The 26032-nt window shown below is 49.3% G+C and overlaps 1 protein-coding gene across 6 annotated transcripts in view; it reads left to right on the forward strand.

Annotated features, from left to right (window-relative positions):
• Nucleotides 1–26032, forward strand: part of MEGF11 (multiple EGF like domains 11) — a 219155-nt gene that overhangs the window by 137547 nt on the left and 55576 nt on the right. For all 6 annotated transcript variants that reach the window (XM_041744100.1, XM_041744104.1, XM_041744101.1 and 3 more), the window contains exons 5-8: nucleotides 6863–7109; nucleotides 8312–8432; nucleotides 15852–15988; nucleotides 20635–20847. In XM_041744100.1, coding sequence (XP_041600034.1) covers nucleotides 6863–7109; nucleotides 8312–8432; nucleotides 15852–15988; nucleotides 20635–20847 — 718 coding nt within the window. The remainder of the gene's footprint in view (nucleotides 1–6862; nucleotides 7110–8311; nucleotides 8433–15851; nucleotides 15989–20634; nucleotides 20848–26032) is intronic.

The following is a 26032-nucleotide window of genomic DNA, read 5'->3' on the forward strand; positions in this document are numbered from 1 at the left end:
TCATAGAGACAGAAAGGAGAGATAGGAGGCAACCAGAGGCTGGAGAGAGGAGGCAACAGGGAGCTGTTACTCCGTAGGTACAGAGCTTCTGTTTGAAGGGGATGGAAAAGTCTGAGAAATAGTAGTGGCAATTATACAATACTGTGAATGCAATTAATGCCACTGAAGCATATGCTTAGAAATGAATAAAATGGCACAAGGTATATTATATATATTTTACACAATAGAAAAAGGTCTAAATAAATAATCTTGAGAGAATAAAATTAGGAAAATTAGGGCCAGCCATTGAAAAGCTGGGACCTAAAATCACCATTCACACATTCACCAATCCTTATATAAAAGTACATGTGAAGGGGCACTTGGGGGCTCAGTCCACTAAGCGTCTGCCTTTGGCTCGGGTCGTGATCCCAAGGTCCTGGGGTTGACTCTCTCATTGGGCTCCCTGCTCGGTGGGGAGCCTGCTTCTTCCTCTTCCCTCTGCTTGTGCTCTCTCTCACACGTGCGTGCGCTCTATCTCACATAAATAAATAAAATCTTTTAAAAATACATAATCACCAAAAGACTAAGAAAAGTATATATGAGAAATGAGCCTCCAGTTTCTCATCTCTTTGTGAATTATCCAAGGTGGCTGTTTAAGCCCAGGCTGGCTGTCCCCTCTTCTGTCAACACCAGACCACATTCAGTAGGACAGCAGTGGTTAGGAGCTCAAATGCCCAGTCACTCCCCAGCTGTGTGACTTGGGACAAGTTACATAACCTCCCTGGGCCTCCAGTTCCTGATCAACAAAAACAGAGATCATAATCGCACTCCTTGCAAATGAGTTGTGGTGAGAATTAAATGAACCAGGAACACATTATCCCTGGACCCCAAAGTCTAGAAGAGGCCAGCGTGGAGAGGTGCAGACTGGGAAAAGCTCAAAGGAACCAGCCAGGCCGCACACGAGCTGCCCAGAGAAGATACAACCATCTAAAACACCAGCCAGAACCAAAAATAATTAGGAACGTCTGTGACAGACAAAAATTGTGCGAAGGGGTGTCATTCCAAGGCCAAATTGGAAAGAGTTTGTGAATATCTGTGAAAGAATGCAAAGTCCTGTTGTAATTTTAATGACCGTAGTTCTTATTCACCTTCAACAGGAAAAGATAATTGACTCGCCACAGCTCTGCCTCATTTCTCTGTCATTGTTGGGGAATGAGGTGTTTTTAAGTGGATTTTCTAGATAACTGAAGCTTATCCCTGTGAACCCGGACATTTTTTTTTCTTCCATTTAATCACTCTGAGGGGAAATTTATGTGGAACAGATTACACACTTCCCTGCTTCCCTAATCAGAATATTCTAAATTGAATGTAACCTCTTCCTGTCAGCTTGGATTTGTGGGGCTTTTTGCCCCTTTATTAATGGTTCTGTTAATATAGCAAATGCTTTGCTTTTTTTAGTCTACAAATGTTTTCTGTTTGTTTCCATGGTTTCCAACAGTGATATGAAGTGCTTTCTATGTATTTTTAGGAATGCCATGAAACCTGCAGACACATGGACACAAATTTACACGTGTGTGTGTGTACATGCCACTCACCCTGAGAACCCAGATTGTCAGGCTTCATGGGATTGTGTTTACATGTGCTTCTCTGACACTCCTGAAACATCCCTATTACTGCATTTCACCACGTGCCACTTATGCTGTTCCAGCGTCTCTGTTCCCACTAGGCTGTACGATCCAAGAGCGCAGGTCACTTTCTGGCATGAGTTGGTGTTGGGCCAATGTTTGTTGAATGGGCAAGTAGAAGATGGAAAGCACCTGGGTGCTAGTGCAGCACTCAGTGGTAAGGGAAGGCATTGAATGCCTCCTTGGATGTCCCTTAGGCACCTTAGACTCGTTGACCAAAATTAATATCATTCTCTTTTCTCCAACGTCACTGCTCTTCCCCTTGGGTTCCCCCTAAAAAGATAGGTTTAGTGGCACCAATATCCACCCAGTGGCCCAAACCTGAGCCAGGCTGACATCCTTCCTCCCTCCTCTTTCTTTCCCCAGCATCCCATTGGTCACCCAGTCCTTGCTGCCTATACCCCACAAATACAGCTGGAAACTTCCCCTTCTCTGTGTTCCCCATGCTGCTTCCTTAGTCAAGCCCACTGCCATCTCTTTTCTGCTAAAACAGCCGGTCCCCCTGACCCCGCTGTCGCTCCATGTCTCCTGCCCACACAGCTATTCTCAGCAGAGCAGTCTTTCTATGGCTCCACCTAATCCTGTCTGTGCCTGGCTGGGAACGCTTCCAGAGCTTCCTGGCTGCCCCTGTAAAAAGTCAGCGCCCCAAACACAGCTCACAAAGCCCTTGGACCTGGGACCTGCCCAGGAAGCTGACCTTAAAAGTCTATACTCCAGACACACATACCTTTTTAAATTTTCTCTCATATCATGCTTTTCTCCAACTCCAGGCTTTTACATAGATCAGTTACTCTGCTTAGAACCATTCCCCATGCTCACCCTCTCACCCCCGTTTCGGGTCTTTTCTTTGAGAACATATTCCCTAACCCCCCAGTCTGGATTCAGACCCACCCATGCCCTTCTATATTGTCCTGAGCAACCCCTACTGTAGCATTTCTGCAGTATACCTTAAATGCTGCTTTAGCATCTCCATCCCCAGTAGACCGTGCACTCTACAGTTTGGGGTTTGGGCTGTGCTAGAGAGAATGGAGGTCACCTCTGATAAGCAAAGTGTAAGTATGCCCTAGGATGCGCCAAGAGCAAACTGGCTCTGGACTCTGACAGTTTCCTTCAGAGTCAAGGTGTGAGGGCAGTAACCACAGCCCTAACAATGAAGGGAATCCCTTATTCTGGACCCTGGGATTGTTCCATGATGAACACAGAGGAAATGGCTAGCCTATGTGGTGTCTCTGCACATGTGCTTTACAGGTGCCACCTTATGCCCAATCACACCTCAGTTTCTGTCCTCAGGATCATCATTCAGAAAGTGTGCCCTTTACCAACAGTGGAGATTGCTGGAGCCAGACCTGAGCCCACCCTTGACTATAACCTCGGGACATCACTTAACCCCTCTGACCCTTTATTTCCCCATCTGTAAAATGGAGAGTAATAAAACCTAACTTACAGGGTTTTAAATGTCACAAGTGAGCATTTAAAATGTGGCTGTCATTATCATTACGATGGAGTCACATCATATGTACATAAAATTTATGGGAATTCTACTATGTGTGCTTGGCAACAGAAAGAGAGAAATGTAGAGTAGGTAATTGGGCTAGTCTTCCCACTGCTGATATATGTCCCAGAGAAGGGGTGAGGTGAGAGACCCAACTGCTGGGTGCTTGGTCACAGTCCTGTGAACCTCTTCCAGTGTGAGTGGAGGTTGTAAAGTATAACTGGACTTGATTTTTTTTTATTGAGCTATAATTGATATATTAGTTTCAGATATATAACATAATGATTCCACATTTGCATATATTGTGAGATGATCACAAGTCTAGCTAATATCTGTCACCATACATAGTTGCACATTTTTCCCTTGTGATGAGAAACTTTAAGATCTGCTCTTAGCAACTTTCACATATTATTAATTATAGAGCATTATTTTTTTAAGATTTTATTTATTAGAGGGTGCATGTGCATGAGTAGAGAGGAAGAGCAGAGGGAGAGGGAGAAGCAGACTCCCTGCTGAGCAGGAAGCCCCATCCCAGGACCCCATGGTCTTCCTAGAGGACCTGACTTGGGGCGCTGACTTTCTACAGGCAGCCAGGAACCTCATGACCTGAGTCGAAGGCAGACATTTAACCGACTAAGCCACCCAAGAGCCCCTATTATTAATTATACAGCATTATTAGCTAGAGTCACCAGGACTTATTTATTTTATAACTAGAGCTTAGTGCCTTTTGACCACCTTTACCCATTTTGCCCACTCCCTATGCCCCACCTCTGGTAACCACCATCTGTTCATTGCATCTATGAGTCTGGTTTTGTCTATTTGTTTTTTTAGATTCCACGTAAGAGAAATCATATGGTATATGGTATTTGTCTTTGTCTGACTTATTTCACTTAGCATAATGCCCTCAAAGTCTATCCATGTTGTCACAAATGTCAGGATTTCCTTCTTTTTGTGGCTGAATAATATTCCTTTATATATATATATATATATATATATATATATATATATATATATATATACCACATCTTCTTTATCCATTCATCCATCAGTGTACACTGAAGTTGCTTCCACGTCTTGGCTATTGTAAACAATGCTGCAGTGAACATGGGGGTGCAGATATCTTTTAGAGTTAGTGTTTTCATTTGCTTTGGATAAATACCCAGGGGTGGAATTATTCGATCGTATGATAGTTCTATTTTTAATTGTTTGAGGAGCCTCCATACTGTTTTCCATAGCGGCTGTACTAATTTACATTCCCTACAATAATCCAGAAGGTTTCCCTTTTCTCCACATCTTTGCCAACACTTGTTATTTCTTTTGAGACTAGCCATTCTGACAGGTGTGAGGTGATATCTCATTGTGGTTTTGATTTGCATTTCCCTGATGATGAGTGATGTTGAGCACCTTTAGATGGACCTGTTGGCCATCTGTATGTCTTCTTTATAAAAATGTCTGTTCAGACGCTCTCCCCAGTTTTTAATCAGATTGTTGGGGTTTTTTGCTGTTGAGTTGTTGGAGTTCTTTATATATTTTGAATATTAACCCCTTGTCAGATACATGATTTCCAAATTTTTCTCTATTTAGTAGTCTGGTTTTTCATTTTGTTGATGGTTTCCTTTGATTGTGCAGAAGCTTTTTAGTTTGGTGTGGTCCCGCTTGTTTATTTTTGCTCTTGTTGCTTTTGTTGTCAGATTCCAAAAAATCATCATAAGACCAATGTCAACGAGTCCACCACCTATGTTGTCTTCTAGTTTTATGGCTTCAGGTCTTAAACTTCAGTTTTAGCTCCATTTCAAGTTAATGTTTGTGTATGCTGCAAGATCATGGTGAAGTTTCATTCTTTTGTGAGTGGCTGTCAGTTTTCCTCACACCATTTATTGATAAGATTGTCCTTTCCCCACTGTATAGTCTTGGCTCCTTTGTCATAAATTAATTGACCATATATGCATGTGTCTATTTGTGGACTCTCTATTCTGTTTCACCAATCTATGTGTCTGGTTTTTTTGTTTTGTTTTGTTTGTTTTAAAGATTCTATTTATTCATGAGAGACACAGAGAGAAAGAGAGGCAGAGACACAGGCAGAGGGAGAAGCAGGCTCCATACAGGGAGCCCGATGTGGGACTCGATTCCGGGTCTCCAGGATCCCGCCCTAGGCTGAAGGCGGCACTAAACCGCTGAGCCACATGGGCTGCCCTCTGTGTCTGTTTTTATGCCAATACCATACTGTTTTGATTACTAGCTTTGTAATACAGTTTGAAATCAGGAAGTGTGGTGTCTCCAGCTTCATTCTTATGCTTTGGCTCTTGGACCTGATTTTGCCTCACTCACTGTAGTACCAGGAAGTAAATACAGGGTGAGACTTACTCATAATCTGGCAGTTCAGTTTGTATATGTGATTATTTGGGGCACAGATAAAGAAGGAATAAAGCAGGATAGGGTAGTTGGGATTTGGGCTTAGGCTGGTTCCATCTTCTTTTTTTTTTTTTTTTTTTTTAAGATTTTGTTTATTTATTCATGAGAGACAGAGAGAGAGAGAGGCAGAGACACAGGCAGAGGGAGAAGCAGGCTCCATGCAGGGAGCCCGACGTGGGACTCGATCCTGGGACTCCAGGATCACAACCTGAGCTGAAGGCAGTGCTAAACCACTGAGCCACCCAGGCTGCCCTGGTTCCTTCTTCTAAAGGATGAGGGACAGCCTCCATGACATTGATTACTTGACCTTGATCAGCAAGTGGGAGGTACATGCAGGGGAGTTTGTGGGGCTGATGGAGTGACTCCTCCATCAATGCCTTAGTCCCCAAAGATCCCAGGTATTCACTGGCCTCACTAGAACCTTGTGCTCTTGTACCTGCCTCGCCCTCAAGTGCCACTGTCTCTTTGTTCATACTGAGCCTGCCCAGAGACACCTTCTCCAATCCCACTCACCTGCTTCCTTCCCTTTCTGGGTGTCTAAACCCTAGAATCACTGGAGCACAAAGGTCAACTGCTCATCTCCTTGTCTTCAGGAGGTAGGATGTCTAGCCATTCCAGTTTGCCCAGGACTGAGGGATTTCTCAGAATGTGGGATTTTAGTGCTGAAACCAGGACAGTTGGTCACTCTGATAGGCAGACAAGGGAGAGACAGCCCATTTCAGATGCTCTCTCCTCGGGAAGTCTTGCCTAATCTCCTTAGCTGGGAGCAATCTTTCCACTCACCTCCTGGAACATTTTTTGTGCCTATCCATGTCCATGCTTGAACTCCACATCTGTCATACTCCAGGATTCAAGTGAATGAGGCTATGGTGTGGGGACATCTTGTTGTGTGTCTTGTATGCACCAGGTGAGGGTCCGAGTGGGAGGTGGCAGTAGGCTGGATGACCTACCTGGGGCTCTCCATTCAGGCCCTTTTCACAGCTGTGGACATTTCTGCAAAGCGGGCTCAGATAGCACCCTTTGAAACATTTAATTACATACGATGATCTTGAAAGCTGTCTGCCCCCTCCCAGGGAAACATTGCTTTTTCCTGCACCTTCCGAGGTTGGCTACTTGGAAAGTAAAGGAATTGAACTGAAAGTGAAGCAACGGCGGGGGCAATGGCCCTTGCTGCCTCCTGGCCAGGGGAGAGCAGTGCCCAGCGAGGAAGGCCGTCGGGGCCTTAGCACTGCCCTCCATCCTACGGAGAGTCCCTCGGGGCCTCCCTCAGCCCTGGCCGGCTCCTGTCTTACAGGCTGTGACAGCGACCACTGGGGCCCCCACTGCAGCAACCGCTGCCAGTGCCAGAATGGAGCCCTGTGCAACCCCATCACGGGGGCCTGCGTGTGCGCCCCTGGCTTCCGCGGCTGGCGCTGCGAGGAGCTGTGCGCGCCCGGCACCCACGGCAAGGGCTGCCAGCTGCCGTGCCAATGCCGCAACGGGGCCAGCTGCGACCCCCGCACCGGCCAGTGCCTCTGCGCGCCCGGCTACACCGGAGTCTAGTGAGTACCTGCGGGTGAGGGGGTGGGGGTGGAGTGGGGGGGCTCCCTCCAACCGAGCGATGGTGGGAACAGAAGGGAGTTCAAGCCCGTCCTGGCCACCAGCTCTCTGGTGCTGGGACTCCAGGTCCTACGCAGGTTACATGCCCAGGCCTCTCCCCCCACCCAGGCCCCAGGGGGACAGGTGCAGCCTGAGACCAAGCAGGGCCAGGGGAGCACTTTAAACTCCTCCCCCGTCCTGTCCCGGGGCCCCAGAGCTCAGCTTAGCAGTCTCCTCTGATCACAACCCAAATGTTGCTACTCCCCTGGGTCCTGATCCTTCCAGGCTATTTGAGAAAGAGGTGGACGAGGGCCCCGGGCAGGTATCGTGTATAGATTCGGGGAACTCACTGTTGCCTGTTGTTCCGATCTGTCTTCTCCCCTCAGACCCCAAACAGCCCCTCACTCCAGTGTCCAGGAGTGTACTGCTTCACTGAGACCCGCCCCCCCCCCCCCCCCCCCCGCCGCCAGAGGCAAGACTGAAGTTCTTCCCATCCTGTCGAAGGCTCAGTGGCCTCCCAATAGCCCTAGGTCCTGAGAGGGCACCCAAGGACACTGGCCAGGGACACATCCTTGACTGACGATGTTTCCTGCCTGGCCAGTTCCCGCTCATGCCCAGGGCCAGTGCCCTAAGGCCCAAGGCCAAGATCCTGTGCAGATGCTCCCTCATACCTCAGCAGTGCACATGAGCCTGTTACAGTAACTGAGAACCTTCCAGAGCCTGGAAATGGGGCATGCTCCAGATATCCTCTCTCCCTAAATCTTTTAGAATCTAGATGGATCCTTAAAAGCTGGATTGATAATCCCTTCTCAGTGTCATTACTCATGGTGCTCCTTTTGCCTGCCATGCCCTTCCCTCCTTTCTCCCAGTGAAACTAACTTCACCCTCAGGACCCAAGTAAAATGTCGTCATCTCACAGAAGGCTTCCTCCCCAGAACACTCTTCTTGACACTATGAGCACTTAAAGTCATCCCACAGGTACTGGCCAAGCACACAACATTCCAGTTCCTTATATCCGAGCCCTGTTTCCCCCTTCTGGCAGGAAGCAGGACTGCATTTCAGCTAGTGGCCCAGTTCAAACGGACTGTGAACTCACTAATTCCTGGGGAGCCCTGGCCCTCCGACTAAATGCTGCCGTGGCTAACACCTCTGCTTCTCCATGCAGCTGTGAGGAGCTGTGCCCGCCTGGGAGCCATGGGGCTCACTGCGAGCTGCGCTGCCCCTGCCAGAATGGGGGCACCTGCCACCACATCACGGGAGAATGTGCCTGCCCCCCAGGCTGGACGGTAGGTGGGCCCTCAGGACCTGGGTGGGACCCCGTGAGAGGTGTGGGCATCCCTCGCTCACACACCTTGCCAGGCTAAATTCTCCCATCCCGAAAACCCTCCCTCCTGTCCGTGGTCATGGGCATCCCTAGACGCTGCCAGGGCTGCCATGGACACAACTCTGAATCACGTCTGCCTCTAAGCACTGTGTGAACTGATGGCAAGTTACTTAACCTCCCTGTACCTGTGGTCCCTCATGCTCAAAGGAGTTGAAATCTAGATTAGCCCTGTCCCCAGGTGCAGGTGCTTGCCTGAGCTGCCATGGGCTCTGGGCCGGATGTGACAGGACAGAGTGTGGTGTAAGGACAGGGCAGCCAGTGGGAGGTGAAGGGAAGATAGCAGAGCATGGATCCCATGCAGTTCTAGAACTTGAGATTCCCAGCCTCTACCCCCTGATCTCTGACACACACATCCTGATTCTGTGGGCCCAGATCTGTATTTTTAACATGTGCTCCAGGCAATTCTGTTGCAGCCTTAACCTGTCCAGGCCTTATGTCTGGAAACCACTACAATGGACAAAGGGGATGGGAATTATAACCTCTCGGGTCGAAATTCAGGTGCTCTGTCCAATGTTGACCCTGAAAAAAGTGCTCAGCTACTCTGGTCTCTGCTTCCCCATCTGTAAGCAGAACTGCTAAATAGCTAAGCCCTAGCCTTCCTAGCAGCCATGCTTGGCAAAAGGCTCAGATGAGGCAGTGCACGTCCAAAGTGCCTTGCAAACCCTCAAGTCCTTTATAATTGCTTGTGTTACATCTCTGGATCCCACAGCCTATCCATGAGCCTCCTTTTCAGCTCACGTGCTCTTTCAGCGCTCCTCTCCCCCTGCCACAGACCCCAGCTTCTCAGGAGCAGAGAGTCACTAAGACTGACTTTCCCGGGCTCTCTCCTGCCTCTGACTCTCCAGTAACACACCCTGTGTCATGGGAAGCTCAGTGACACAGCCAGCTGTCTCCCTTGGGGCCTGAGACTTGGCAAAGCTGGAGAGGACAGGGTTGCTGAGCAGGAGCAGGATATTTCGGGAGGCTGTGAACGCAGGGGTCACAGGCAGCAGGCAGGAGGGATGCCCACCAGGCCCACGGACACAGGCACAGATTCGCCAGGATTTTTTAGAGCAGGAAAGGACCAGGAGTTGATATGGTCCAGTTGTGTCCAAACCCGGCTGCACACCAGAGTTTCTGAGGACGGGGGGCTTAAGTACAGATTCCCAGACCCCACCAGGGACCTTCTGGGGCCTGGACCTCTATCTTTTAATAAGCTCCCTAGATGATTCTGAGGCAGCCAAGCCTGTCTGTAGGTCTGCATTTGGAAGTAATTGATCGAGACTGTAGGATTTCCTTCTGTGTTTCACAGACCCTAGGGTTTCTTAGGGGTGAGGATGAGGAGCTTAATAATTAGCACTCTGGGTCCCACATACCTGCTCTTCTCCATTTGGATCCACTTTCTATATTGAGGTTCTAGGTAAGATTTCACATAAAAACAGGGTCTCCCAGCTTTTAGAGGTTTGAACACCACTGGTCCGTTAATACATTACTTTCTCAGACGAGGAAGCTGAGGCCCAGAGAGGCTGAGTGAGCTGCCCAAGGCCACACTTCTGGTGAAGAGGAAGGTGGGCTAGAATCTGGGTGTCCTGACTCCGGACTCTCAAACCGCAGCCCTTGGTGTCTGAGGACAAAGGCTGTTGCTGCCTCTCCCACATCTGCCCATTTCTCTCACCCTGAACCACTCTCTGAAAAGACCCACTTATCTCCAACTGGCTTCCAGAATTCCACCACCCGTGGAGTGGGTCCTCAGAGGCCTAGCTGTAGGCAGTGAGATTGGATCAAGGTGAGGTAGGAAGAGAATGGGCCCAGGCCAGGCCCTGTACCTGTAAAGGCATCTCCAAAGAGACTGATGGAGGCCAACACATGGAGGATTTTTTTTCTCCCCAGCACAGTGAGAGGTTTTTTTCTTCCAGATGACAAGAAGCTCTGTCAATAGAAGCCTCTGAATTTGGGGACTTTATGTTTTTAATTTTATTGTAGACAATTGCATTTCTATTTTTGACATAGCATTTAACTTGCAGATTTGTATGAATTATTAATACCCCTTGTGCATGCAGAGACACAGTGGAGTGAAACTGTGGCTCAGTCCCTGAGACCCCTCCAAGGAAGGGCTGGGGCCAGGAAGAGGGTGCTGGGCAGAAGGGTCCTGCCTTCCTCATCCTCCAAGACCTCACTTTCTCCCTGGTCTCCGGTGGCTTCGGCTATACTCAAAATCTAAAGAATACAATTGCTAACTCACACAGTGCAGCTCCCCAAAGAACTGAGACATTGAGCAGAGCTGGAGAAAAGTTGCTAGCACCCCTGGCCCTCCAGGCCCCTCCTCAGAGATTCCTGGCCACCAGGCTCTAGGTGTACCTGTAGGACACTCCACTTGCCTAGCTGTCGTTGTCTCTTTCCAGGAGGGGCCTTTGCAAAGAGCCTGGGAAATTATTACTCTTTTTCTTTCACCTTTCAGAGGAGAGAAGCCAGGTGTGAGTAGTTGGATGAGAGTGAGAACTGCAGACAGAAGGGGAAGTAGGAGGAGATGTGATCAGCTCCTGTTAGGAGTTCCTAGTCTGAGGTGGAAGCTGGATATAGTGTGTTTATGTGCGTGTACACACACCCACACCCACATAGAGGAAGCAACAGGCCTGAGGAGAGATGGGGCTGACATGCTGGGAACATGTCCCAGAGAGCCAGCAATTGGTCTTTGGAGCCGAGGCTGTAAAACCACAAATGCTCAGGTTCAGGAAGGATGGCTGGTCGAGACCCATGCTCTGGCCTGTACCTGGACCATTTCCTCAGCATCCGCACCAACCACTAGTCACCACTGAGAGCATCCATGCTACCTGGGACAGTGGTGGTCATTGGAATTGCCTTCAGATGGTTGGAGAGGCTGGGTCATCCCTTCTCTGGAGGAATTGGTGTGGCCTGCCTGAGGCCTCTTATTTATGCTCCATTTAGCCACCGTCCTCTTAAAGAGTGGCTGATTTCCAGATTTTGACAAACCATTTGGTCTAACCACTTCTCAGAGGAGCAGGACTATTGCCTCCCCTCATATGCAACCTTCTGGATGCCACTCCGCCCAAGAACCCACTGCAGTTGGAGACCTGCCCTTAGTTGACCAGAGGGCAGGTGTGTGAGTCTGCTGAGGTGGTTGTGACAAAGTAGCAGAGACTGGGGACCTTAAATAACAGAAATGTATTTGCCCACAGTTCTTGAGGCTAGAAGTCCAAGATCAAGGTGTTGGCAGGATTGGATCCTTCTGAGGCCTCCCGCCTTAGCTTGTAGATCCTACCCACTCCCTCTGTGGGTGTCTGTGTCTTAATTGACTCTTCTTATAAGGATACCCATCAGATTAGATTAGGGCCCACTTTCAGGGGCCTCATTTTCACTTTATTACCTCTATAAAGACCCTATCTCCAAATGCAACATTAAGATGATATGAATGTGGGTAGACACAATTCAGCTCATAACAGCCAAAGAAAAAACAAAAAACCGGAAGAGAAGCCATAGCCTTCTCTTATTTAAGTGAACACTTCACTGCCCACTGTCTCCCCCATCCATCCCCCAAGCCTGTTCCTCCAATCAGCAACATTATCAGTTAAGGTTTCCCACTCTTCCCAGGCTCTGCTGGTGCTGGGCCCCTAGTAGGTGCAACACCAGGTGTTCACTTGGGTGGAATTAATATTGGTTAAGGGCCTTCTCCTTAGGATACTGTACTAGGTTCCTTCACATCTCCAACCTCACTTGACCTCCACAACCACATTGGAGACTGGGAGTTTTGACTCCCGTTTTATAGGTGGGGAAACTGAGGCTCAGAACAATCGCAGGACTTGTCATAGCTCAGCCATCTGGGAGGAGGCAGCGCTGAGACTTGAGCCCCAGTGCTCACTTTGAGTCCAGTGTCCCATCAACCACACTGGGCAGCTGTCCCTTCCAAGGTATGGAACTACTTCAGGCTCCAGGAGCTCCAGCCTGAGGAGGGATTCAGGCACCTGGGGTACCTGCGGTTGGGGAATGTCGAGCAGAGGCTTCTTAAGGTGCTTGCCCACCTGTCCAAAAAGTCTCCAGGATGCCTGATTTCCTTGGGAAATGTTGGAAGGAAGTACTCTGTGCACCAAGCTTCCCTACTGGCCTCCTCAGGGAGCCCTCATCATGTCTCAGAAGCTTGTGCAGTGCAGTGAGGAAGGCAGGCCTCTGTGGGGGACCCCTCCCACCCCCTTCTGTGACTTCCCTGCCCCTCTCCTCACACGCACACTCATCTTGCTGTTCTCAGCCGCTGCCTCTGCCCCTGCAAGCCCTCTCCCCCTGCCCCATCTCAGCCCCTCACCTTCTGACAAGCAGGGAAGAGAAGTCTGAGCTAAAAGGCCTCCCACTTAATTCATTACAGTAAACTGGATGATATTGAAAAATGACTTGGGTCTGGCAGCATTTTCCTAAGCAAACTGCTTCCTCCGGGTTGGCAATTATTGGTGTGTAATAACTGGATGTTGAATTAATTGATTAATTAATTGCATGAGAATCCTCATTCTCTGTAAGAGAAATGACTATCTCTAGTATGGGAGAGGCTGGAAGGGCAGCTGGTTCAGAGGTCTGTTTAGTAAAGACCTAAGATTCATAGATATAATATTTAAAGTTATCTACTCTCACAAGGCTAGTATTGGAGGAAGGGGAAAATAGTCCTCTTACTCATCCAGGAAGGCAGGTATGTTCACATCCTGTGGGTGATTCTTCTGGCATTTCCCTCCATATTTCTGCATCACATACTTCACTGCCATTTCCCGACTTTTCCATTATAGACATTTGTTGAATCTGTTGACTTCCTACCACAGATGAATATTCAAATCAGATACAGACACATGCAATCTTTCCCCCACCCTCTCACGTGGGACTTTAAGTGTTGGTTGAATCATTTTGATGACATTAATGATTTCATAATATCAAGACATAATGAATTCAAAATCAATGGTTATATTAATATGCTCACTTCTGTATTATCACTAATTTATCCCTAAAACTCTCTGGCAGAACTTGAAACCTGTCAATAAGGTCAGACACATCAGCAATCTCTCAATTTGCTTTTCATTTCTGTTTTTTTTCTGAGGCCGCACTCCCACACTGGAGCTTTGTGTGCTTCAGTTCCTGCTAACCCCGTGTCATTTTGGACTTCCTTTCACTGGCATCCTGAAATTCCCTTCACTTCTCTGCTCATTTGGTGTCCCCATTTCTTTCTTTTTTCTTGAATAATTCCGTTGGATGAAAAAAAAGAATCCTCCAATAGCTTCCTGAGAAAGTTCATGGAAAGTTAATTTTTTGAGGCTATTTGAATGTGAAAATGCCTTTGTTGAATCCCTATTTACATGTTAGTTTAGCTGGATATAGAATTCTAGGTTGCAAATTATTTTCCTCCGAATTTCTAAGGCATTGCTCCATTATCTTCTGGTTTCTAGTTAAGAAATCAGGAACCTTTTGGTTCCTGTTCTTTTGTTTTTGTTTTTTTTAAGATTTATGTATTTATTCATGAGAGACATAGAAGAGAGGCAGAGACACAGGCAGAGGGAGAAGCAGGCTCCATACAGGGAGCCCGATGTGGGACTCAATCCTGGGACTCCAGGATCACACCCTGGGCCGAAGGCAGACACTAAACTGCTGAGCCACCCAGGAATCCCCTGGTTCCTGTTCTTTTGAATGTAAGTTTCTAAAAGCTTTGAGGAGAATTTATCCATCGAAGTATAAATTTTATAGTGACACGCCTTAATGTGGGTGTTTTTCACTTTCATAGACCTTTTCAATTCAGAGATCAGTGCTTTCCATCCCTCCATTCTGGGAAATTTTTCTTGTATTATTTTTCCCATTTAATTTAGATACCTCCACTTTTTCTGTCCCACTGTCTGCAATTCTCTCTTAATCAGCTATCAGACCTCCTGGACTGATCATCTAGTTTTATTATATTTTGCTCACAATTTCCTTCCTTAGTGCCTCCCCCTCCTCCTTCTTTCTTATTCTTCTCTGTGGGAGATTTCTTCATCTTCCAACTCTTCTATTGCAATTTTTTAAATTCCTGCCATCTTATTTTTAGATTTCAAAAACTCTTTGCTTTTCTCAGGCTATCCCGTTTTATAGCACCCCACTCCCATAGATTAAATGATTTCATATAACTACCTACAGATATCCATTTTAATGATAATAGAAGTTTATAATTCTCTTCTTAAATGTTTTCTTTACTCCCTGCATAGCTCCCATTACCTCTGTGTTCCTTTTGTGTATTTGTCTGCCTGCTTAGGTCTTCATCTGTCATGTTAGAGCCTCATTTGAAATATCTGGTGACCCTTCACCACCTGTTCATGCTTTACAGCAAGCCTCAGGAAGGCTGGTTGGAAGCCTATGGGTAGAGGGTGTTGCCAGGCTTGTTGTGACCGATAGGACCCTTAAATATCGCTATCGATAGGTCTTTCCCTTTGAGTTTATTGGTGCCCCCAGGAAAGAATCCTCCAAAATTCTGCCCGTGGGAATAGAGTTGTAATCAGCAGTCTAGTTGCTGAGCAGGTGGAGTTGCATGGGCTCCTCATTTCTCATGGCACCCCTTCAGCTGTAGCTTGGTATACCTATGACCAAGCCTACATGAGCCAACCTCTTCAAAAGTCAACTGCCAGGCTTCTGCCCGACTGGGGAAGTCACCTGGCTCTTTGAAGTGGGAGCAGAGGTCTGGGGTCTTGTTCTCTCTTTTATAAACTTTCAGCATACCTGCACTTTGACCCTCAGAGTCTCCGGTATCTCTGATTCCTGAGCTTTTCTGAGGTTACTATCTTCCAGCATGTGACATCTCATGTCCTGCATGACCTCTGCTCCCATTCTTTTTGCCTTTGTAGGCTCATACCTTTCCCCCTTTGCTCTTATGTTAACAGGGTTTGGGAAAGAAGTGTGTGTTTCCAGACCATCATGTAGAATCAGTCTCTTTTTTTTTCCTCAGCACTTTACCGTATGCCAGTGTGAGAGCACTTAGCATATTGTACTTTAGTTATCTGCTTTTCTTGCCTCTCTCCCCAGTAAACTGGGAGGTCGCTAATTGAGCCTCCCTCATATTTTTGTATCCCTAATGTCTAACACAGTGCCTGGTATACGGTAGGCACTTCATAGATGTGTGCTGAATAATTGGATGAGCCAATTGGCCTCAGTCTCCCTATCTCTCAAGTGGGACTTTAGAACCACAATGTCCAGCTTCTTATGCTTCTATAATTGAGGAGAAAGTCCTACTGAGGAAATGGGGTGGTCCCTGGGGTTGTACTAGCTGTGCCTCTTCTAGGAGAGAGTGGCATCAGGATTGCCCTACCCCTATGTCTTCCCTCATCTGCTTCAGGGAGCAGTGTGTGCCCAGCCTTGCCCACCAGGGACATTCGGCCAGAACTGCAGCCAGGACTGTCCTTGCCACCATGGAGGGCAATGTGATCATGTGACTGGACAATGCCACTGCACAGCTGGATACATGGGGGACAGGTAAGAGAATTGTCAACTACTGTCCTTGCTCTTTGTGTTGCTCATTTTCCCAGCAGCCTTGCAGAGAGTGGCTGAGGTTCAGTACCCCACAGCATTCCTCTGTGAGCTTTCCTACTTTCTCAGAGAGTATTCAGAGTCCTCCTGCCTGGAAGATTCATCAGCTCATCCTTCCTGGCCCTTGGTCTACTACACACACACACACACACCTCCCCCTGCTTAGTGACCCAAGCCCTAGACTTGCTCTGACTTACCAGGAGAGGAATGTGAACACCTCCAACCCTTTCTGCTTTCTGCCTCACTGGAGGGAGGCAGTGGCACCAATAATCCAAAGAAGCTAGGAGTGTAAACTAGTTCACATGTTTTGCATGATTTCTTCTAGAACTCCATTTTTATTCCGAATTTGGTTTATACCAAAAGGATATTGGCATCAGTTTGCCTCCTCGAGGGTGAGTGGCCTGACAGCTGAACAAGGGCACCCATGTCCTGGAATCAGACCAGCCTTGCAGAGCAGATAACCCACAAAACACGTAACTGAGGAATTACTGTACGTGCACATTTGCCATTGCAGGAAGATGCTGTGATGATAGGGTAGGTGCTGTGGAAGATGAGTGAATTCGGAGCTGGAAGAGGACATTTGCCCACAGGACCCAGGCCACGCCTCAACTACATATGTGTCTTCTAGCAGAGGGAGGAGCGGTAGGGTGGAGGCTCTCACACCCCTTCTCTGCTTCTGTGGGATCCATGTTTCATCTCTGGCCCTGGGTTTTGTTACTCTGCCCAGACAAAGTGAAGCAAAAGGAACATTTTTTTCGCCATCCCTCTGCTTCCCCTGCCCAGGTAACATCAGCAAGCAGGGATTTAGGCTGAGTCAACTAATTGATCCTTCTGGCTGTGACAACATAATTGGGCTCCTCCAACTGTCACTGGAGTCAGCCCCAAATTTTTGATGATGGTCAGAAAAGCAGTTTTCCTTTTTTTTTTTTTGCCTAAGTTTGTTGGCCTCTAGCCTGAAGTCTTTTGAGCCAGGTCTGATGTCTTTGTGAGCTAGAGTGCATCTCCATGGGCTTCCCAGCCTTAGAACATGGGGTATGGCATCCAGAGATCCTCCCTGACTTCTGTCAGAGATGGGGTCTCTGGGGTAGGTTAGCAGGGGGGTGGGGAGGGCTGAAGCACTGAGCCCAGCTTTCTATCCCCATCCTCTCCCCTAATAAGGCAATGCTCAGGATGAGCAAGTAGGGTCAGGAGGCAAAAGACCCCAGAACCAGAACAGGACCCTTTGTTTCAGTCCACTTACACATGAGAGGTAATCAAGCTCACTTGTTGCTGGAAAGGTGCAGGCCCAGACTTCCAGCTGGATGGACTCAGCACCAGTAGGCCTTATGTCACAGACTCTCTCGGTTTTCACTGCCAAAATGTACCCAACAGAAAAGTAATCCTAATCCCTCTTCTTGTTGGGGCCCGCGCATGATCCTGGGGCAGAGAGAAATCCCAAATCCTTGGGGCCCTCTGAGCAAGCTTCACCCATCAACTAGAGAGGGTTCAGTGGGAGGGCCAGGTAGCATTTGGGTTTCCCACCTCAACGGGCCGCCTAGTGTTTAATATTTTAGAAAATTGCCTCCATTAATTTTGTAGGTGACAACTGCATTAACCCTCCCCAAATCATTGCAAGCATATTAAAGTTGAGTGGATGTAATAATGCGGGCCTCCCCAGATAGGCAAAATCCAGTGCAAATTAAACATGAAACGTAACGAGGGCTTTGCAGCTCATTTTGTAATTTAATTGAGCAATGGATCTGGGTGTTAATGGCAATATCAGACACATTAGATTGATATGTTGCAAAGGAAGGATGTTTAAGTAGAAAACTAATTCCTGCTGTGATTACCCTTCTGTTCCACAGGCCCCGTTATTAGCATGCTTTGTGGAAAATTCATTAGCAGTCATTGCTTGATCTCTAAATAAATAAGTTGTTTAAATTGTGAGTAGGAAAAAAAAAAAAAGAGAGAGGCTGATTATGTAAATGGATTAGCTTGTCAATATTTCATTTCCAGATTCTTTTTCTGGGGCTGTGGAGTCAGTCACTTCATAAATATAGTAGGGTGGGGTAGTGCCCTTCAGGAGGAGCTTACCGGCCAGGGCTCACTCTGCCCAGTTCTGCTGGGTGGCAGGGAGCAGGAATGTTCCAGGGGGAGGGAGGAGCTGTCAAGAGGGCCTCCTGGCTTGGGTTTCTTGCCCTGGTGCCTGAGACATCTGAAGAGAACCAGACTGAGTGATTTCTGGGAAAATCCATTCTGAGGCTGAAAAGGAGCTAGCAATTCAGATAGTGGCTTTCCAGCTGTTCGGTGCTTGACATCCAACTGTCCTGCCTCAGTTTCCCTCTTTCCCTCCTCCATCCTCCTCCTCCCCCCCTCCTTCTTCCTGTCTTCTACCCTCTGTTTCTTCTCTAGACAACTTCTTCCTTCTTCTATCTTCTTCCCTTTTATGTTTTCTTACTAAAAGGGACCTCAGCCTGGCTAAAATGCAGCAACATCTGCAGGGGAGCAATCTGGGGTCATGTCAGCCACTTGCAGGCTGTAGGAGCTTGGCACACACCTCACCTGTCTGCACCCCAGCCCCCTCAACTCCACATTGGGGGCGATGGGCATATCCACTGCTTTAGGGGCCTGGGGCTGGTGTTAGGGCCTGCTTAGCTGGAAGCTTCTCTCCAACTGCTGCCCCCGGTTGCTGCCTTCATCCTTTCTTCCACATCCCTCCTTTTGCCACAGTGACTCTAAGGGGAGAATGGGTGGCATCTTCCTTGGGGAAGCCCTGAGGCCTAGACCCCAGTCACTCTCCTCCTCTCCCTGTCATCATGGGCACAAGGTGACAAAGAGAAGAGAGACAGAGGTGCCCCATGCAGAGTTGCCAAGACTCGCATCCAACACCCTGGCCACTAGGCCTCAGGCACTTGCCGCCCAGCCCAACAGTATCACTAGGGCCTGGCCGTGCCCCCTGGTGAGCAGCACCCAAGGGGCCCCAGACATGGCTCTCCTTGTCCTAGTCCCAACACTGGTTCCTACTCATGACTGTCCAAGATTTAATAAAGAAATTAGGGCTGTTTGGGGGGGTGTTTTTTTATTCCCCCCCCACACCACTACCCTTATTGTGGAAGGCATAAGAATCCCTGAAAACAGTTGTCTAGATGACAATTAGAACAGTTTAGAATTCTGTAAGCCCACTCCGTGGTTGACATTTTGGAATTCTTCCCTTTGGGCCTTTCCATGCCCCCATCTGAGGCGGAAAGTCAGATGGGCTCTGCTATGAGAACTTCAGAAAACAGTATTAACAAGAGTATTAATCATAACCATCATTCTTACTGAGCCCTCACCGTGCGTGGGACACCTTTCCAAATGTTTACACCCATTATCTCGTTTAATCCTCAAACAACCTAGTGAGCTTTAGTTATTATGATTCCCATTTTATGATGAGAAAGCAGATGTCAGAACTGTCCTTCCAGCACCCCTGAAGCAGTGCTGGGACTCGGGTCATTTCCCTTGTCTCTGGGATGCAGGAGTCACCCACCGCTGTTACCCTGTATGCCCCCAGGTGTACCCCTGACCCTGTCAGGATCCAGCTGCAGTGACAATGACTCCACACCCCTGGGGAATAGCCCTGGTCTGGGGTGAGAGGTGTCAGGCAGTCAGCAGTGGGGGCCCTACTCCTCCACAGAGGATCCACGACTAGTGGCTGTGAGGCAATGAGTGGAGTCATCACGGTTATGCTGGAACCTCCAAGGAGCAGCAAGCTAGTTGACACAAAAGGCAAGACACGAAAGGGGCTCTGTAGTCCTCCTTGGGGGGGGGCCTCACCAGCAGATGGGCAAGGCCCAGCCTTTGCCTTGAGCACACTTCCCCCGCCTCCATCCAAGTAAAAGGAAATAGTCACTTTTGTTGGAGATTATCCCATCTGGTGAAGGAGGGTGCCTCTTGTACTCAGGGAAGGTCTACACTGGTGGTAGAGACACGTTTCCAGTCTGACCAAGGGAGACTGGGTATCTGCCTAAAAGATAAGAAACAGAAACAGTGAGTAGAAATGAAAGGACCACATTTCATCAAACCTAAGGTGCCACCGATGGTAAGACGCATCGGCGTTACCTGCCACTAAGAGTGAAAACACTGATAATTAAGCTATGACATGCCATCAGCTGGAAGACTGAACTGATGGCAGAGATGCTAAAGCATGTTTTAAAAACACAAGGTTTATTGTGTAATGGGTGTGGATATTTCAGCCTGGGAAGATGTGAAGGTTCTGGAGATGGTGGTGACGGTCGCCCAAAATGTGAATGTACTTAATGCCACTTAAACATGGTCAAAACGGTAAATTTTATGTTATGTATATTTTACTGCAATCAAAAAGTGACACAGAAACCACACTTAAGGCTTAGAATCAATGAAATATGGGAGTACAAACTCAGTGCCTGGGGACTGAAGGGACCAGGGACGAAGCAGCGACCTCACAGGTGCTCCCTGGAGGACAAGAAGGGAGCCGGGGAGGCTGGGATTGAGTGCAGTATACCAGGCCCAGGCCTGGAGGCAAGGGGGTACATGCTCGGTGGGTCTGGAAGGGGAGGCAGGGGGCACAGCCTCAAGCCTGGTCTGTTGTCCTGCAGGTGCCAAGAGGAATGCCCCTTCGGGACTTTCGGCTTCCAGTGCTCACAGCGCTGTGATTGCCACAACGGAGGCCAGTGCTCGCCCGCCACCGGCGCCTGCGAGTGTGAGCCTGGCTACAAAGGCCCACGCTGCCAGGAGCGGCTGTGCCCCGAGGGACTGCATGGCTCGGGCTGCACCTTGCCCTGCCCTTGTGAGGCCGACAACACCATCAGGTAGGATCTGGGCTCAGGTGAGCCTGGGGACAGCTGGGTGGGTGGGCTCTGGTGGAGAGGGCGCTTCTCAGAGCACAGACCCTCGTCTCCACCTGGTCACCCAGGCAGGGCGGTGAAAGAGTCAGGACCACAGCAGTCACCGTTGCTTCTAACCACTTTGATGAAAACAAGGGAAGGGGATCCCTGGGTGGCACAACGGTTTGGCGCCTGCCTTTGGCCCAGGGCGCGATCCCGGAAACCCGGGATAGAATCCCACATAGGGCTCCCGGTGCATGGAGCCTGCTTCTCCCTCTGCCTGTGTCTCTGCCTCTCTCTCTCTGTAACTATCGTAAATAAATAAAAAAAAAAAAGAAAAGAAAAGAAAAGAAAAGAAAACAAGGGAAGGACAGAGCTGGACAGGCAGCCGGGACTGGGACCCAAGTCACCTGCCTCGGTCTACCACACCCAGCTGCCAGCTTTGAAAATGGGCCAACCTGAGACCCCCCTCACAAAGGAGCAAAGAGGGAGTTTGGTGACCCTCAGGACCATAGGGTGGGATGGAGTCACAGAGTCCTGGGGTGCAGGGACGGCTGGGCTCACATGCCACAGACTCGGGGGCCACTGTCCTTGAGAAATTTCCCTTCCACCTACTTCCACATCTAAGACATTCCCCAATCCCTTGAGGCCCAGAGGGCAGAAGCAGGGGCTTGGGCCACAGAGGGCCAGTACTAGAAGGGACCTCAGAGATCAGTGGGGCTCTCCCGGGGCCCGGAGAGGGCTTTCGCAGCCTGCCCTGTGCCCTTTCGGGCTTGAGGACACCTCAGCTGAAGCCGGCCCCAAGCGCTGCTTCTCGAGGAGCCTGAGTCTGGGAAGCAGAGGAACCAGAGCAGCCCCCCCATAGCCCCCGACCCCTCTTCACATCTCTTCACTCCTGCCTCATGCACCAGCCGGCACCACCCTCTGGAAACAAATGCGACTGTCAGCTCCAGATAAGGCGTCCGTAGCCCTGTATGTGGCTGCCTGTCATCTGGGTGGTGAAGGGTGAAGCCTCCCTTCACCCCTCGGACCTGCAGGGCAGCTTAGGGGAGGACTGGCAACTCTGAGCAGGGGGTGTTGCTGCTATTTGCAGGCCGGAGATGCCTCCTCTTTGCAAACCCGTTGCTGGGACAGCCAGGACTTGGCCTCAGCCCCCTCTTCACTTCCAGCTTCTGATTCTCCACAAATCACCCAAGAGCCTCTGGTCTGGTCACTGCCAGCAGAGGCATCTCAGTGGTGTTATGGCTCAGGTGGAGGCTGTCCTTGGTCCTCAGTCCCGGGGGCTGGGCAGCTGGGGTGGTGCCCCCTGCCAGGCGGGAGGCTGGGAAGGAGGCTGTTGAGAGGGGCTCGAGCCAGTAGCAGAGCAGGCCTGTCCATGCCCCCAGCACTCATTGGCTCAGGCAGCCATTCAGCAAACACTGAGTGCCGGCAGGGCCGGACCACGAGGGGGAAATAGAGTCCCTCAGCTCCAGTCGAGCCCTCAGGAACTCAGGCCAGAGCGCTCACACACCCCGAGTCCCTTCTACCACATTTCTGCAAATACAAGACACTATCAATAGTGAGGCACAGCTCTGTTTTATGTATTACTAAGAAAGGAAAATGCTAGCAACTGAACCATGACGTACCATTGATTGTACAACACACCCAATATCCGAGATGTGCAATGGGGGGGAAAGTGCATCTTAGAATCCGTGAGCTGTGTGTGGCTGGCCCCGCTGGGTCCCAATGTGTGCTCACGTCACTGTGACCAGGGCTGTGTGTAGAAAGCACCACAGGAGATTGTTATGCTGGTCAGGGAAGTCTTCTTGGAGGAGGTGGCACCTGGGCTAGGTCTGGAGGACACAGTAAGAGCTCTAAGGCTCTAAAGATGGGGTTCCATATGACTGGTCAAGGGCTGGGCAGCTGCCTCAGCCTGTTGCCCAAGTGGAGAACAGCACCAGGACCCCCCACCGCTGCTCTGGCCAAGGGAGGACTGTCTAGGGACGGAAGCGAGGCCACCGCGGGAGAACCCCTGCCATAGGGACCCAGTCAGCCCCTGAATTAAAGAGCTATTGTTTCCCTCCTGCGCCTGAGCAGCCGTGCCCTGCATAATTTATTCTTCCTCTGAAGGAGTCCTCAATGCATTATTAATCTGGAAGGACTCCCTCTTCTCCGTCGCTAATCTCAGCCCATCCAATATTGATGATTGTTTGCTTTACTGTCTTTAACACGTGTCCTGTTTCAGGGACTGGGAGGCAGTAGCGGTTCTTAGAACTGGGGGCTCCAGGCTGGGCTCCTCGGTGTCTGCGTGATGCGGGGCTGGGTCCCAGGCCAGGCTCCTTGAGGGCAGCAGTGGCCTGGCTGGGCCCCTCTGCAGGCCCAGCACAGCACGGTGCCTGGCACAGAGCAGGACTTCAGGAAGGAGATTCCCTCAACTCCTCTGAAACAGCCCAGTCCTCAAGGTGGTTCTGCCCCTGAGCTCATGTCTGCCTCATTTATTTTTATTTTTATTTTTTTTTAAGTAATTGGCACGCTGGCCCAATAACTAAACCCACAACACTCACAGCGCTTTCATTCGATCTAACTCAGAGGTTCTCAACCGGCCTTATTGACATTTGGGGCTGGATAATTCTTTGATGTGGGGACCGTTGTGTGCATCGTAGGGTGTTTAGCAGCATCCCTGGCCTCTACCCACTAGATGCCAGTGGCTGCAACCTGCCCCCGAGTTCTGACAGGCAAAACGGTTTCCTGGGTGGGGAGGGGAGAGGCAGCATTGCCCGTGGTCAGAGCCTCTGTTCTGACTCTCATGCTGCTCTTGGTTTTGTTCTCGTGGTCACAGAGAACACCTCTTTTCTTCTGTGTGGACACAGGTCACTCCTCCCTTTCATGAGCCTTTGTCCCATCACAGAACCTTCTCTTGGGATCCAAGAAAAGCAAAGGGAGGACCCTCTGACCCCCAAACTCTAGGCAGTTAAGCTGTCCTGGGTGGGGTCTTAGACCCCTAAGTCCTGGCCTCAGAACTACCTCTGTGTCTGAGCAAATGTCCCGATATGGCTCCTTGTCCTCTCTGTGCCTCAGTGCCCCAACCTGTCCTTCACCTATCATCAGCCCAGTGGGGGCAGAAGTTCTCTTGTGGTCTTTGCAAGTGAAGTTTCCACCCAACTCCCCAAGAGATAGAGTGTGGGATCCCCAGAAGCCTAGCCCCATATACCCCCTGGCTTCCAAGAGAGCTTATGACAGAGCCCCACCAGGACGGCTTGCGAGGCGTTGAGCATCTTTCCCAGGGAGACACAGTACTCTCACCCCCCAACCAAAGAAAACCCTACTCATCTGGCCCAGCCTCTCTCTCTGCCTGGTGCCCCTCTGGAGAGGCTACTTCAAAGAGCTTGAATGCACGGGCCCGGGGAAGGACGAAGTGGCTGGTGAGATTCCCCCATCAGTTCGTTGTTTTTATAAATGCTTTGTAGCTCACACAAAGAAATGATCCTCCTTCACATAGGGATCACCTTGAGAAAGAGAGTGCCTGTGCGTCAGGCCTCTGCTGGGTCCCCTCCGCAATTGGATTGTCATAGACGAATTCCAGCAGCCATCATTGTGCATTGCCTTTGAAAGATTTTATTTAGCCAACAGACGCAGCATTGATAGAAATCTCAGAGCAGGCCCCAAAAATAAATAAATAAAAAGGCAGAAAATCTGAAAAGATTCCCGTATTGGTCAGCTTTTGGTTTCTATTACCTTGTGATTAATCTATATGTGGGGGAACACGGCAGAAAGGCAAGGAAGAGGAAAAAAAAAAGAGCAGAGCAAACCAAGCCAGCCTGAAAACACCAGTGTTGGGGACATCCGCCTGAGCCTAACCAGCCATCACTTCCCCACCGTGTGATCACAGGGGATGGCTCTGGCCCAGTGGGGGGAGGGGGTGCCCAGCAGAGACCAGACGTGACGAAGGCGCCCGGTTCTGTGTCACAAACCACTCAGCCAGCAGTAGTTCCTCACCTTCTCTTCAAAGGGATTTCAGAGGCTTTATAATAAATGATAAGCCATCGAATTAAGAAAACTAGACATCTTGGTTGTTTTTTGTTGTTGTTGTTTTTACATAGAATTTTAGGGACATGAAAAGAGGGAGAAAGAAGTGATTTCAGAATCAGTTTTGAGCTTTCTGGTTCTCAGAGTGAAAAGTAAATTTGGCAGCGAGCTCGCCCCTGAGCAGCCAAAGCCCTGGCAGCTGAGACAGCAAGGGGGCAGCGCAGGAGTTCCTAGGAGTCCGTGTTCGCTGGCTGGCATGCACCTGGTTTGCTTCCCACAGGGCGGTGGTCCCACCAGAGCTGGGCCTGCAGCCGGAGAATCTAGCCACGGGAAGGGCAGACACACCCCTGGGGCCCAGCAAGGTTGACAGCCTCAGCCCCCGCTGCCAGGTCCTATGCTGGACTCAAGAGTGTCAGTCTCCAGGACTGTCGCTGAGCTGGTCCCAACCCCAGGGGAGGCCCCTGGAAGGTGGGAACCGAGAAGGAGCTCGCTCAGTGTTGAGACAGAGCAGTGTGCCCCACGTCTGTCTAGCAGAAGGTCAGGGCCACCACATGGGACCCCCACCCCAGCCCCGTAGCACCCATGCAACCTACTGTTTCTTGCCTCATGGTCCAGGACTCAGGGAGGAGTTTGTCTGGAGCCATGAAGGTAAAGAAGTCTTCAAACCCTCATCCTCTGACATGATTCTCCTTTTCTACATGTTTACAATTTTTATTGCTTTGCATCTGTTTATAAATATAACAGATGCTCAGTTTGGGAAAGTTCAATACCTAGAAATTTAAAGAAAAATCTTCAAATCACTCATAATTTCTCAATCCAGATATGAGCCCCCAAACCATCTTGTTGTGATTTGCTCGTTCCTCATCCATGTGTACATGTATAGATCTCCATAGAGATATAAATATCTTTTTTTCCGTATTTTAGATCATGATTTTCTATATCATTTGCTTATTTCACTTCACTTTATATCACTAACGAGTATGGAAAATATGGACTATTTCTCCAACATCCCTTCATACGAATTGTCATAATCCATTTAATGAGCACTTTGTTGTCAAAGACAGCATGGGGCAGTAGACGGAACATGGTCAGACACACCTGGGTTTGAATCCCTGCTGCAACTGACTTAGCCGTGCAACCTTGGGCAAGTCCCATAACCTCCACG

Source organism: Vulpes lagopus, chromosome 2, assembly GCF_018345385.1.
Source record: "Vulpes lagopus strain Blue_001 chromosome 2, ASM1834538v1, whole genome shotgun sequence".
Taxonomy (NCBI): Eukaryota; Metazoa; Chordata; class Mammalia; order Carnivora; family Canidae; genus Vulpes; species Vulpes lagopus.